This window comes from Protopterus annectens, chromosome 7.part1 (assembly GCF_019279795.1).
Source record: "Protopterus annectens isolate FY-2018-M chromosome 7.part1, PAN1.0, whole genome shotgun sequence".
NCBI lineage: Eukaryota > Metazoa > Chordata > Ceratodontiformes > Protopteridae > Protopterus > Protopterus annectens.
In genome coordinates, this window is record NC_056740.1 from 460188751 (window position 1) to 460200286 (window position 11536).

The following is an 11536-nucleotide window of genomic DNA, read 5'->3' on the forward strand; positions in this document are numbered from 1 at the left end:
GCGAAGCAGGCAATGTTGTTATAACAAGTTGCCAGTTTGTTAAGGTTAGCTTTCTTAAGGTTGGTAAAAATGGGAGAGGCATATAGAAGAGTTGATATAAGATGGGAGTGAGCAATTTTGGCTCGAGTAGTTGCAGTTAGAAAAGGTTTAATTTGATATAAGGAGTCTATCTTTAAATATTTCAGGGTTAAAACTGGAGAGTTTATGGCAGTCTTTGTTTAAGTGAGACTTGTACAGTTGAAGAGGGTGTCATTGGATGTGGGTGGGCACATGGTCACTTCATGTATCAGGCAAAGTACAGGGGTCATGATAGAGATTTAGGTGTAATGTCAGGACCCAGTCAAGGACAGAGCTGTTGTTGGAGTGTTTATTCATGCATGTTGGAGTTGATATTAGTTGAGAGATTAATGCTGAAGTGTGGTGAGTCAGTGGTTAGTGCTTTTCACTCTATCTTTACATCACTGAGGATGATTGTTTCATAAGGAAGTTTATGTGAGATCCATAATAGGATGTTTTTGAGGATGGGGATGTTTTTACCTGGTGAGATATAAGTATCAGGGATTGCAAATGTTTTATGGGTGTTTAAATGACAATTAAGCATTAACAGCTCTGCAGAGTGAAAGTTTGTGAGTCAATTAGATAAGGAGGAGACGTTAAGTTGACCAGAGTAGAGTACAGCAACACCTCATCCTTTTTTTGGCATTCTATCCAGATGGAAGATGTTATATCCTGGTGGTAGGATTTCATTATTTCAGATATATAGTTTTGGGTCAGGTTTCTGATAAGGTTATGATATCTGGATTGTGGTTGGGTATCCAAGATTGGACCTCCATGAGTTTTGTTAAGTATTCTTTGTATATTTATGGAGATGTTGGTTACATTTTTGGAGTTGGGAGAGGAGGAGGGGGAAGGGAATTGGAGGTATGGGGGCAGTTAAGGGTGAGGTTTGATTGTGTAGTCACAATATACACAAAGGTCACACAAGCTGTCCTTGTAATTATTCCATATACACAGATTTAAAGGTAAGCAACATTAGAAAGGTATATGGAAAACTAAGGTTAAATGCTATCATGGGCAGTACAGTTGGGTGGCCAATGTACACATGCAGACAGCTTGTAGAATTCAGTTACAGAGATAAACAACTAAAACCATCAAACGTATCAGCTATAACTACAAAGCACATAGAACTGATAACATCAATCAAAGAAGTTGTTTTAAAATATAACACATACATGTAATTTGTCTGATTTGTGCCTTAGTGTAACAAAATTATACTGCAATAGCCTAGTTGTCAGTTTGTCTTTTGTAGCTCCATAATGATCCATTCTCCATGTCATGCTTACATCATGTAGATTCCACCCTCTGGCCATAATGTGTATGCTAATTAGTGATCAACTCATTAGCATTTCAGAATAACAGCACCTGTGTAACAAGAGAAACAGGTAAATGTGATGTTAAGCTGTGCACAATACTGTGCACACGCCTGAGCTCCTTGGGAGACCTCCTGATAGAAGCTTTCCTGTGATAGACATATACATTGCAGTTGTACTTCATTAGGACTTCTAGTACATTTTTACATGTACCAGTAGTCTTGTATACACAGCAATACTGCTAAAACGTACACATTCCAAAGGTCTGTCATGCATTGCAGTGCTGTAAATATGTGTTCTATGATGGCTATTTTATATAGTGCTTATGTATTCTATGATGGGTATGTTATATAGTGCTTATGTGTTCTATGATGGCTATGTTATATAGTGCTTATGTGTTCTATGATGGCTATGTTATATAGTGTTTATGTGTTCTATGATGGCTGTGTTATATAGTGCTTATGTGTTTTTTGATGGCTGTGTTATATAGTGCTTATGTGTTCTATGATGGCTATGTTATATAGTGCTTATGCGTTCTATGATGGCTATGTTATATAGTGCTTATGTGTTCTATGATGGCTATGTTATATAGTGCTTATGTGTTCTATGATGGCTGTATTATATAGTGCTTATGTGTTCTATGATGGCTGTGTTATATAGTGCTAAATGCTGTCAATGAATAAAAATAACTTTTGAAAAAATATATATTGTGCAATGTAAACAACTCTATGACAGTCTGTGTAGGTATATTAAAGGTATCGGTATAGTGGTCAGCAGCAACTCTCTGTCCTAAATTAGGCATCATAAAGAAATTTCTCTGTCCACAAGAAGCTATCTGTTTCTGTAACACAGAATGTTCATTAGAACCTATGAATGCTAATTGTTTTATTCATTTGAACCTTGGAGGGCCCATGGTTTTTATTAAACTGTAATGTTATATTTTTTTCTGTATACACTGTTTTGTAACTTTGTAACTTTGAGTTCCTAGTGCTATACAGCTCTATATGTATTTATCTATAATAGATAAATATATACTCTATATGTATTTGTCTTATACTACACCGTTTGACTACATTGTTTGTCTAAACGTGTTGATAGTACCTTGAACTATGTACATTACTACTTTTTTATTTTACACTGTTTGTTCTTCTGGAGCTTTTCTCCCTGGTCCTCTGCATGTGTTCACTTGGGCTTTCCCAGTAAGCAAATGTAAAATAAAATAAATAAAATATTGACCATGTGTTCAATGATTAATGTGACATGGTTTAAACACACTTTACACATCAGAGGTTGTCAGCAATAGACATACTAGTCCTAACCGTGGAAGTAACCATAGAACGTTTTAGTGGGCATTGACCCTAATGTTCTTAGTAGGAAAAACAGGGATTGCGGTTTTCCAGTTTGCACACCTGACAGCAGATATTGTATAGAGGACTAACATTGTGAGTTGTACTGCCTGGAGTATAGGGTTTAATACTCTCAACCACATTTGCCTTCTGTATGACACTGAGAAATTAATTTAAGAAGATATTTCTCCTAAATCACATATGAATAGCGACTGTATGTCCAGTAAGCTTACTTGGTTAACAAACAGATATTATTATTATGACATTCGCATGAAAATCATAAGACTGACCTGACTGCAATCCTCCTATTATGCCATTCTTGCATGTATAGAAACATCATTTCTTTTGTCGTTGACCTCACTCCTGTATCCTAGATGCATTGGCACAGATGGGTCATGTGATCAATATTTTATTTTTTTTTTAATTACCATTGTATGATGCTTGGCATTGAGCAGTTTAGGTGGTTTTTGATAAGAGGAAGGCCATGACAGTTCTCATCCTATGGCACAAACCTAATAAAATTCTTACCCAGATGTTAAGATTTTGCCATCAGTCATAGGTTCCATAGATGATTATTAGGCTAATGGCACAAGAGCCTTTACAAGCCTAGCCAATAATACCCAGGTATGACAATATTATATCTTAATTCCTCAGATACAGGGTGGGGTAGTATCAAGGTAGGGGGTCTTTGGATGTTGGAGCCCAGATCCATTTTACAGACTGCCTCTGTCGTTATGTGTACTCCATTACAATGATTGTTTGTTCATGCAGTTTTTCTGAGAGCTTTTGTAGCATACCCCTGTAAAGCTGTGTTTGGTACAGTGTGACTGAACTATGAATGGGTTTGAATCCTGCCATATGAATTACTTTTATAGTGATGTCCACTGCTATCAACACCTGAAATGTGTAATATTAACACCTGTCCTGTGAAAGACACCTGGCATGCATTAGTAATGTTCTGTTTAGTGATGTTTACATGTTGCAAACCCACGACAGGCACAACATGCAAACACACAAAGGACTGACGGATTACCACATAAACATTTATGCTCCTCCAACAGTGCATAGATCAAAAGTGATTGACATAAGCTAGTAAGGATGACTGACATTCACCATCTTACAGAAAAACTGTAAAGAAACCTGTTAAACGTGTTAATAGTTTGTTGAATATCGCTGACAGACAGACAGAAACTTATGGTGATATAACCACAGGATGACATAATGATAACATACTCTAACAACGTCAGTATATCATTGTCCTGCACCTGTGATATATAAGCTTGAATTAAGTAATATTGAAAGTTTGTATCCCCGATGACTACAGTCTGTTGAACATTGGTCATTGTGAATTTTCCTTACAGTTGGCAAAACCCTGCAAACATGTATGTACTTCCTTTCAGCAACACCACCTTAGCACGTGGGTAAGAATATTATTCCTTCAATAAAATTTTGTCTGTGGCATGTATAGGTAATAGGTTAACAAAACAATGTCATAGGCAGTCAGGGGTTCAAATCTCTTAACATGTAATTTGTGGCAATGTAACAGTAGTTGTAATGACTATCAAAGCCATTTCTTTTTTCAATATTGCCAGGTATGGATGCTCTGGAATTCACAACTGCCACTATTAGTGCAGTAGCTACACCATGAATAATCATCTTAATTTGGTGTTGTTATAGAGCATGTAATCCCAGCAACAAACAGATGAAAGTATGACTGCCATGTTTTAAACCTTAAAGTGTCACCAGGTAACCTATAAACTCCTGGCAAAGGCCGGTTTGGGTTTCTTAAGTGCAGATTCCGTCTACCTAACCTGGGTAACTTCTTCAAGAAGGTCACTAACACAATGGATGGACTCTGCACATCTATCCCTTGCAAAGCTATTCAACACCATCACACACTTGGGTATCACAGATAAACTGTCTCAGCTAGATATTTATTCCTGTGTATTTCAGTGGATTGCAAACTGGCTCACAAATAGAGCCCAGTAAATGTGGGTGTATTGGTGTGTTTCCTTCAAAACATCTGTCACTAGCACTGTGACCCAGGGCTCTGTCTTTGGACCACTCCTCTTTGACATTTACTTCTTGAAGGTCTAAGCTACTGTTATGGGTTTATGGGTGGCCAGATTTGCAGATGACTATAAACTTGCTGCCATCATAAACTCCTCAGAGAATACCGAGATCTTCAAAGGGGGCAGTTTTCAAACTAATAGTATAAAAAACATGGACTAAAATGAAATGCCAAGAAATGTTTAACAGTATCCTCTGACAAGCAAGAAACTCCTTGTAACTGTCAAATTGACAACTCACCTTTGAAAATTGTTGGAAGGGATCTACCACCTATGTAGATAATGACCCATCCTTCAATCACCATTTCTCCACTATTGTTAGAAAGTGCTTTTGATACATGGCTTATTACTAAAGGTATAATATCTAGGTCAAGGAGTCTGATAATTCCACTATATTCTACACACATCAAGTTGATCACTGATTATAATGCCCTCTCCCGCATGTACCTGTCCAAATATTTGACACAACTCAATTGTCCACAACACCTTCATACTATGCAAACTAAGGACCTAAATCATAAAAACTACGCAGCCGAAAGCCTTGTCTCTCTTCTCATTGTCATACAGGCTACTGGGGGGTGGTCTCTTTCTCACATATAGAGCAGCATTAGCAGCATCTCTCCTTTCAAACCTACTGCACATTTACAAGTCCGATGGGGGCAGAAACAATCACTCAAGTGATGTAAATGTCCTTTGCAACATAAATACTATTTGTGTTTGCTGTTATGCAGCTAGTAAACACGTCAGATTACATCTTTTTATGTTTACGGTACCTTGATTTTTAATGCAATCACCAGTGGAATTTACAATGTAACCTTAAAATGTGAATATTTTCATCAATATTACTAAACATGATAGCATTATACACTCCTGCAGACATTTGAGACATGGAAAATATTTATTACATTTTAAATATGTGTACAAATGGACTGTCTGAGAAATTTATAACACACACACACTGCATGTTTTTTTTTTTCTTATTGTAACCTATTTATTTTGCCAGTCAACAGATAACTATATACTATTACTCCCACCATATGCTAATGTATGTATATCTCTTTCACCTTGTATTTGCTCTGTACAATATTTGATCACCTGTGGAGCTTTTCTCCCCAGGCCTGCACTGAAAGTGGGTTTCTGACCCAGTGGACTTTCCTGGTCAACAAATGTCAGCAAATAAATAATAAAACTACCAATGAAACTGAACAATTATTTATAAACAATAGTAAAGTATCCAATAGATTACTCCATTTTTGTATATACAATTATTTTCAAAGAAACAGAAGAAGTGAAACCGTATTTATTGCTAACAGGAAATGTGCTTTGAAGGTTCGTACATTCATAGATTAATACTAGGCTAACTGCCCTTGTGGACCATCTTTGGTGTAACCAATTACCCCATGTGAAAATCCAACCCTGAACCTTGTGTCTCCAAGGTAAACACCTTAACCATCCTGCAACCCTCCAACCTACAGTACTGGACTGAAAAAGGTTATGTGTTTGTTGTTCAGCTAAGAAGACCAGACTCTGCATTAACCTTTTTCATTCCAGTCCTGTACTTTATATCATGGATATTGCATATAAAATGCAGCATGGAATACCTATATACATAAATGATCAGTTATGGGAGACGGATCAGTTTCATAAGACAAACATGTCTTAATCACAGTACAAGATCATACGGTTGCCATATAATGAGTAGATTTAATTATGCTTTGTATATTTCTAGTTTCCATCATCCTAATAGATTAAATACCCATAAGCCTATCAATGAATGTGTTTTGAATTTCTTTATGCAAGAACTAATACAGTCTCTGTTATTTACAGAGGGATGGTACATCACCTCAGCTGTGGCTATCGCGTCCACCATCATGTCTTCTCTTTACAATTTGGTGAGCTACAAGTAAGTTCTATATAACATCGCACTTATATAGCATTAATGTAAAAATGTTTTTAATTTGAGCCATGTTGTAGCAAAGGTATTCATCACTCATTACTCTTTGTTTATTTTGTATTGATTTATTCAGGTTTGATTATCTGTTAATTGGGTTTGGAAACTGGTTCCAGAGCTTTTCTCTGCTATCATATGTATCAAACAAATAACATGACATAGTAATAGATATAATAGCAGAAAACTGGGTTCAATATATATGAAATAACCAAACTATACTGACAAAGTAATGGCTGACATACAGATACCGAAACTGCATTTGTGAGACATATACTCTTGACAGCATTTGCAGACATAGCTATCACATTTATAACTGTTCTTTACCTTGTTATTCCCTGCATATACTTCTAGACTTAATAAACTGCCCTGGTTTAAGAAATGGATGCGTACACTGAGATTATTGCTTTTCATTAACACTTTCTTCTCAGTACATATAATAATGCCTGTCTGTTGGCAGAGCCGTTTCTTCCTGTCAATTTCTTTCTCTCTTTAACCAGAATCCATGCAGAATTCTGGGACAAGAGTTTATATCCTTACTTTCTTTTTTTCAAAACAGGTTTATTGTTTTAACATATAAGAGAAATATCATAACAATTTTATACAAGTAATTAAAAATAGGTATTATTATAATATTCAACAAAACAACTAAAGTATTTACAAAGACATCCACTACAATCAGATCAATTAATTAAACTAAAATACCATGCTATTGAAATTAAAATTTTTTTAACAAATTTTGTAAATTATCCCATACAATAAAATAAGATGTTTTTCTATTTGTTCTAGTCCTAATTGTGTTTATTTCCATATGGCACACTATATTCATAACATTTTTAAATTCATTGAACGAAGGAGGTGTATCTGAAATCCAATTTCTAGTTATTATTTTCCTAGCCACTGCTAGAATAGACCATAACAAGGGAAACTTAACCTTTTTAACACTTTGAGGTACAGGTGTGTTGAATAATATAAGAGACTTAGAAATAATGAAATTATCTGTAAAAAGTGCCTGCAAAATTCATTAATTGACTTCCAGTATTCTTTCAATTTTATACAGTCATAAAACATATGAGCCCAGTCAGCATTAATTTCTACATTACATCTCTTACATAGATTATCTTTATTATTTATTTTATTCATCATCAAAGGTGTATAAAAAGATCTATGTAAAAATTTCCATGTATAAAGTCTCCAAACAATGGAAGACGTAGTTCTATAAGCAGATTCCAATATATATTGTTTATCTTGTTGATTTGGTGGGTCCCCATTAATAGAAGTGAAATAATTCCAGTATGAATCTACACTGTAAAAGTTTCTTGTCTGATAACTTTATGTATGTATGAAAGTTTACCTTTATCAGAAACTTTATGTTGTAAATTTAATATCAAGTAATCAATCAGTGTTGGAATAGATTCTTTAACAGTTATAGACATTAAATCTATTCTATCAATGAGATGTTGTCTAAAGGTCTGAACCTCTAACCAGCAAGTTTCTCTTAGATCAAATTCTTGTTTTAAGAAATCTAGATTTTTAACTTTATTATCAGATATCAACTGATACCAGTACTTTAGATCATTATCTATAGCTAAATGAGTTCCTTCAGATGTAGATGACAAAAGCATACCCTGAGTATACATTATAGGAAATACAATAAAATTCCATTCCCTATACTTAGGGTGCATGAATATAAAGTTACGATAACTAATAATAATATTTAATGGGTAACAAACCATATGTTTAGGTGTAATATTTGAAGTACAAAATTCCTTTAGTAACCATAACATGGAGTTATTTACAATCATATTTTTATGTGTTAAGGAGATTTTCATGAAGTGTATACTAATTAGCTCCCAATAATCTTTCCATTTTGTGACATATGACTGATCTATTAATAAAGTAATAACTTTTACAATAGAAGAGATAGTATATAAATTAAAGTCTGGAAAAGAAATACCCCCTTGAGACCAGCTATTAGTATGTTTCTTTAATGCAATCCTAGGTCTATTAGGTGCCCATAAGAAATTTAACATTAGTGTGTTCAGTTTCTTGATAATTATTTTTGTAGGTGGAAGTATTATTGATTGTATTAAGTATAACATCTTGGGGAATATTATCATTTTAATAATTGTAAGTCTCTCCTCCATAGTAAAAAACATATTATTCCAGGTATTAAAAAGATTTTGTATATTAAGAAAACAGGTATTATAATTATTATATATAATAGATTTAATATCTTTAGATAGTATTATACCTAAATAAGTTATCTGACCTGAATTGGGTACATATTTAGTAAAATCACTAATGCAAATATTTTTTCGTGTATATATAGGTAGTATTTTAGTTTTTTCTTCATTGAATATTAAACCAGAAATACTTTTAAAATTCATCATGTTATCAAATAGAGACTGTATAGAAGAATTAGATCCTGCTGATGTAATTAGAACATCATCTGCAAAAAGTTGAATTTTGGATGTTGTATTTTCATCTATTTCAAAACCCTCTATGTCAGTACTGTTTCTGATCAAATTAGCCCAAGGCTCCATTACTAAAGTGAATAATAGTGGAGAAAGTGGACATCCTTGTTTTATACCTTTAAGAATGGGTATTTTTTGTGAAACATATGTTCCTACCTTAATATAAGCCAACGTTCCTTTGTATAAATGTTCAATTAGATTTACAAATGCATCCGAGAAGTTTGTGCACTTCATTAAGGTAAACAGATAGTCCCAACTTACTGAATCAAATGCTGAACTTATATCAAGACTAATAAGTGTTAAATCTTTCTTTTCCTATTTGCAAAATCTATTAATGTTAAAGTTCTTCTTATATTATCAAAAGTATTTCTATTTACAATGAAGCCTGTCTGATCTATATCTATAATGCTGGGAATGATTGTCTTCAATCTATCAGCAAAGATATTCATAAACATTTTATAATCAACATTAAGTAATGAGATGGGCCGATATGAAGAACATCTAGTTGGATCTTTATTAGGTTTTAAAATTGGCGAAATAAATGTATATTGCCAAGATGGGGGGGTTATTAACTCAGTTTGGGCCAAAATAAAAACCTTATGTATTAATGAATATGTATTTTTAGAAAGGATTTTATATATCTCTGGTATAATACCATCATTACCCGGTGCTTTGTTTGATTTAAGCTTATTTATTTGTGTAATAACTTCTGTATATGAAATACCCTTGTCCAATAGTTTAATCTGTTGTTTATTAAGCTTTTTATTCATATTTGTGGTTATAAACTCCTTTATTTTATCTTTAGGTTCCATGTTAATATTATTATGGTTAATTTTGTGAAAGTGATTTCTAAATTCATCTAGTATTTCTGGTATACTAGAAACATTCTTCTTTTCCTTAGAGAAAAGATTTCTTTGATATGGTTTTGTTTATTCAACCTTTTGTTTTATTTTTAAGTCTATGTAAGTATTTGGGGCTTATTGAATAAGACAAAAACTTGTATTTCTCTAAAGTTATTTTAACTTTATGAGTTAAAATTTCTTTGTATTTCTCATTTAGTTTGTTTATTTCTTCAATAACTTTCTTGTCCATAATATTTTCTTTATTATTATGTTTATAAGAGTCTAATTTACTTTGAATATCTAACAATTCCTTATCCCAAGATTTCCTTTTATTATTATACCATCTGATACTTTGTCCATATAGATATGATTTTAAGGCATCCCAAACATAAACAATGGAGACTTCAGGAGTGTTATTTATGTCTAAAAAATCAAAAGTAGAAAACAGTACACCTTGCAGGTAGACACTCCTTCCAATAGTTAAACAAATAAATATGAGCAAGTTGGTTACGGAAGAAGTGAAGCTGGATAGTCCACTGTAATGTCGCTCTGGATAAACTCCAAGATGAAAAGATCCAAATAAAGCGTACAATACTTATAGTTCACAAAACAATTTATTGCATCGGACAAGCGCTTTCGCTAGATATAGCTTCCAAAGGTCACTTTAATAAATGCATAGAAAAGATCCTTCATTATATAAGGATGTCAATTAATCAAATTTGAAAACAATTACAGATTAAAAGGGAAACAACAACATTTTATACAAAGCATGTGTGCTTGTGTCATATTAACCTAAAAACACATACAAATCACTATCTAAAGCTAAATTAGACCATAAAGATAGTAAGATGTGTATAAATGCAATAAGCAATATATATAATGATATATGTATATTTCCATTGTTCATACTTTTCTATTTATCTGGTATATATATTGAGATTATTAATGCATAATAAATAAATGCTCTTAGTAAAGCATGATGTGTTAGGTGCATATCAAACAAAAAATCTCTGAGCTGAGTTTGGTTAAAAACAGTCTATGTATATGAGTATAAATATTACATATGCAAATATATATAAAGAAGCATATAAAAACATATAAACCTATATAGATACTCTTAGTAAAGCATAATGTGTTGAGTGCATAGCAAATAAAGATCTCTGATATGTACTGGCATATATGTCACTGAGCTGCTTGCTCCTATCTATATAGGTTTATATGTTTTTATACGCTTTTTTATATATATTCGTATATGTAATATTTATATTCATATACATAGACTGTTTTTAACCAAACTCAATTCAGAGATCTTTATTTGCTATGCACTCAACACATTATGCTTTACTAAGAGTATCTATATAGGTTTATATGTTTTTATACGCTTCTTTATATATATTTGCATATGTAATATTTATACTCATATACATAGACTGTTTTTAACCAAACTCAGCTCAGAGATTTTTTATTTGATATGCACCTAACAC

General features: G+C 33.0%; 1 protein-coding gene across 1 annotated transcript in view; it reads left to right on the forward strand.

Moving 5' to 3' along the window:
- LOC122807828 (stimulated by retinoic acid gene 6 protein-like) overlaps positions 1 to 11536 on the forward strand; it is a gene marked incomplete in the record, with an annotated part of 2062125 nt that overhangs the window by 1469394 nt on the left and 581195 nt on the right. Inside the window, 1 exon segment of the mRNA XM_044078921.1 lies at positions 6613 to 6688. Coding sequence (XP_043934856.1) covers positions 6613 to 6688 — 76 coding nt within the window.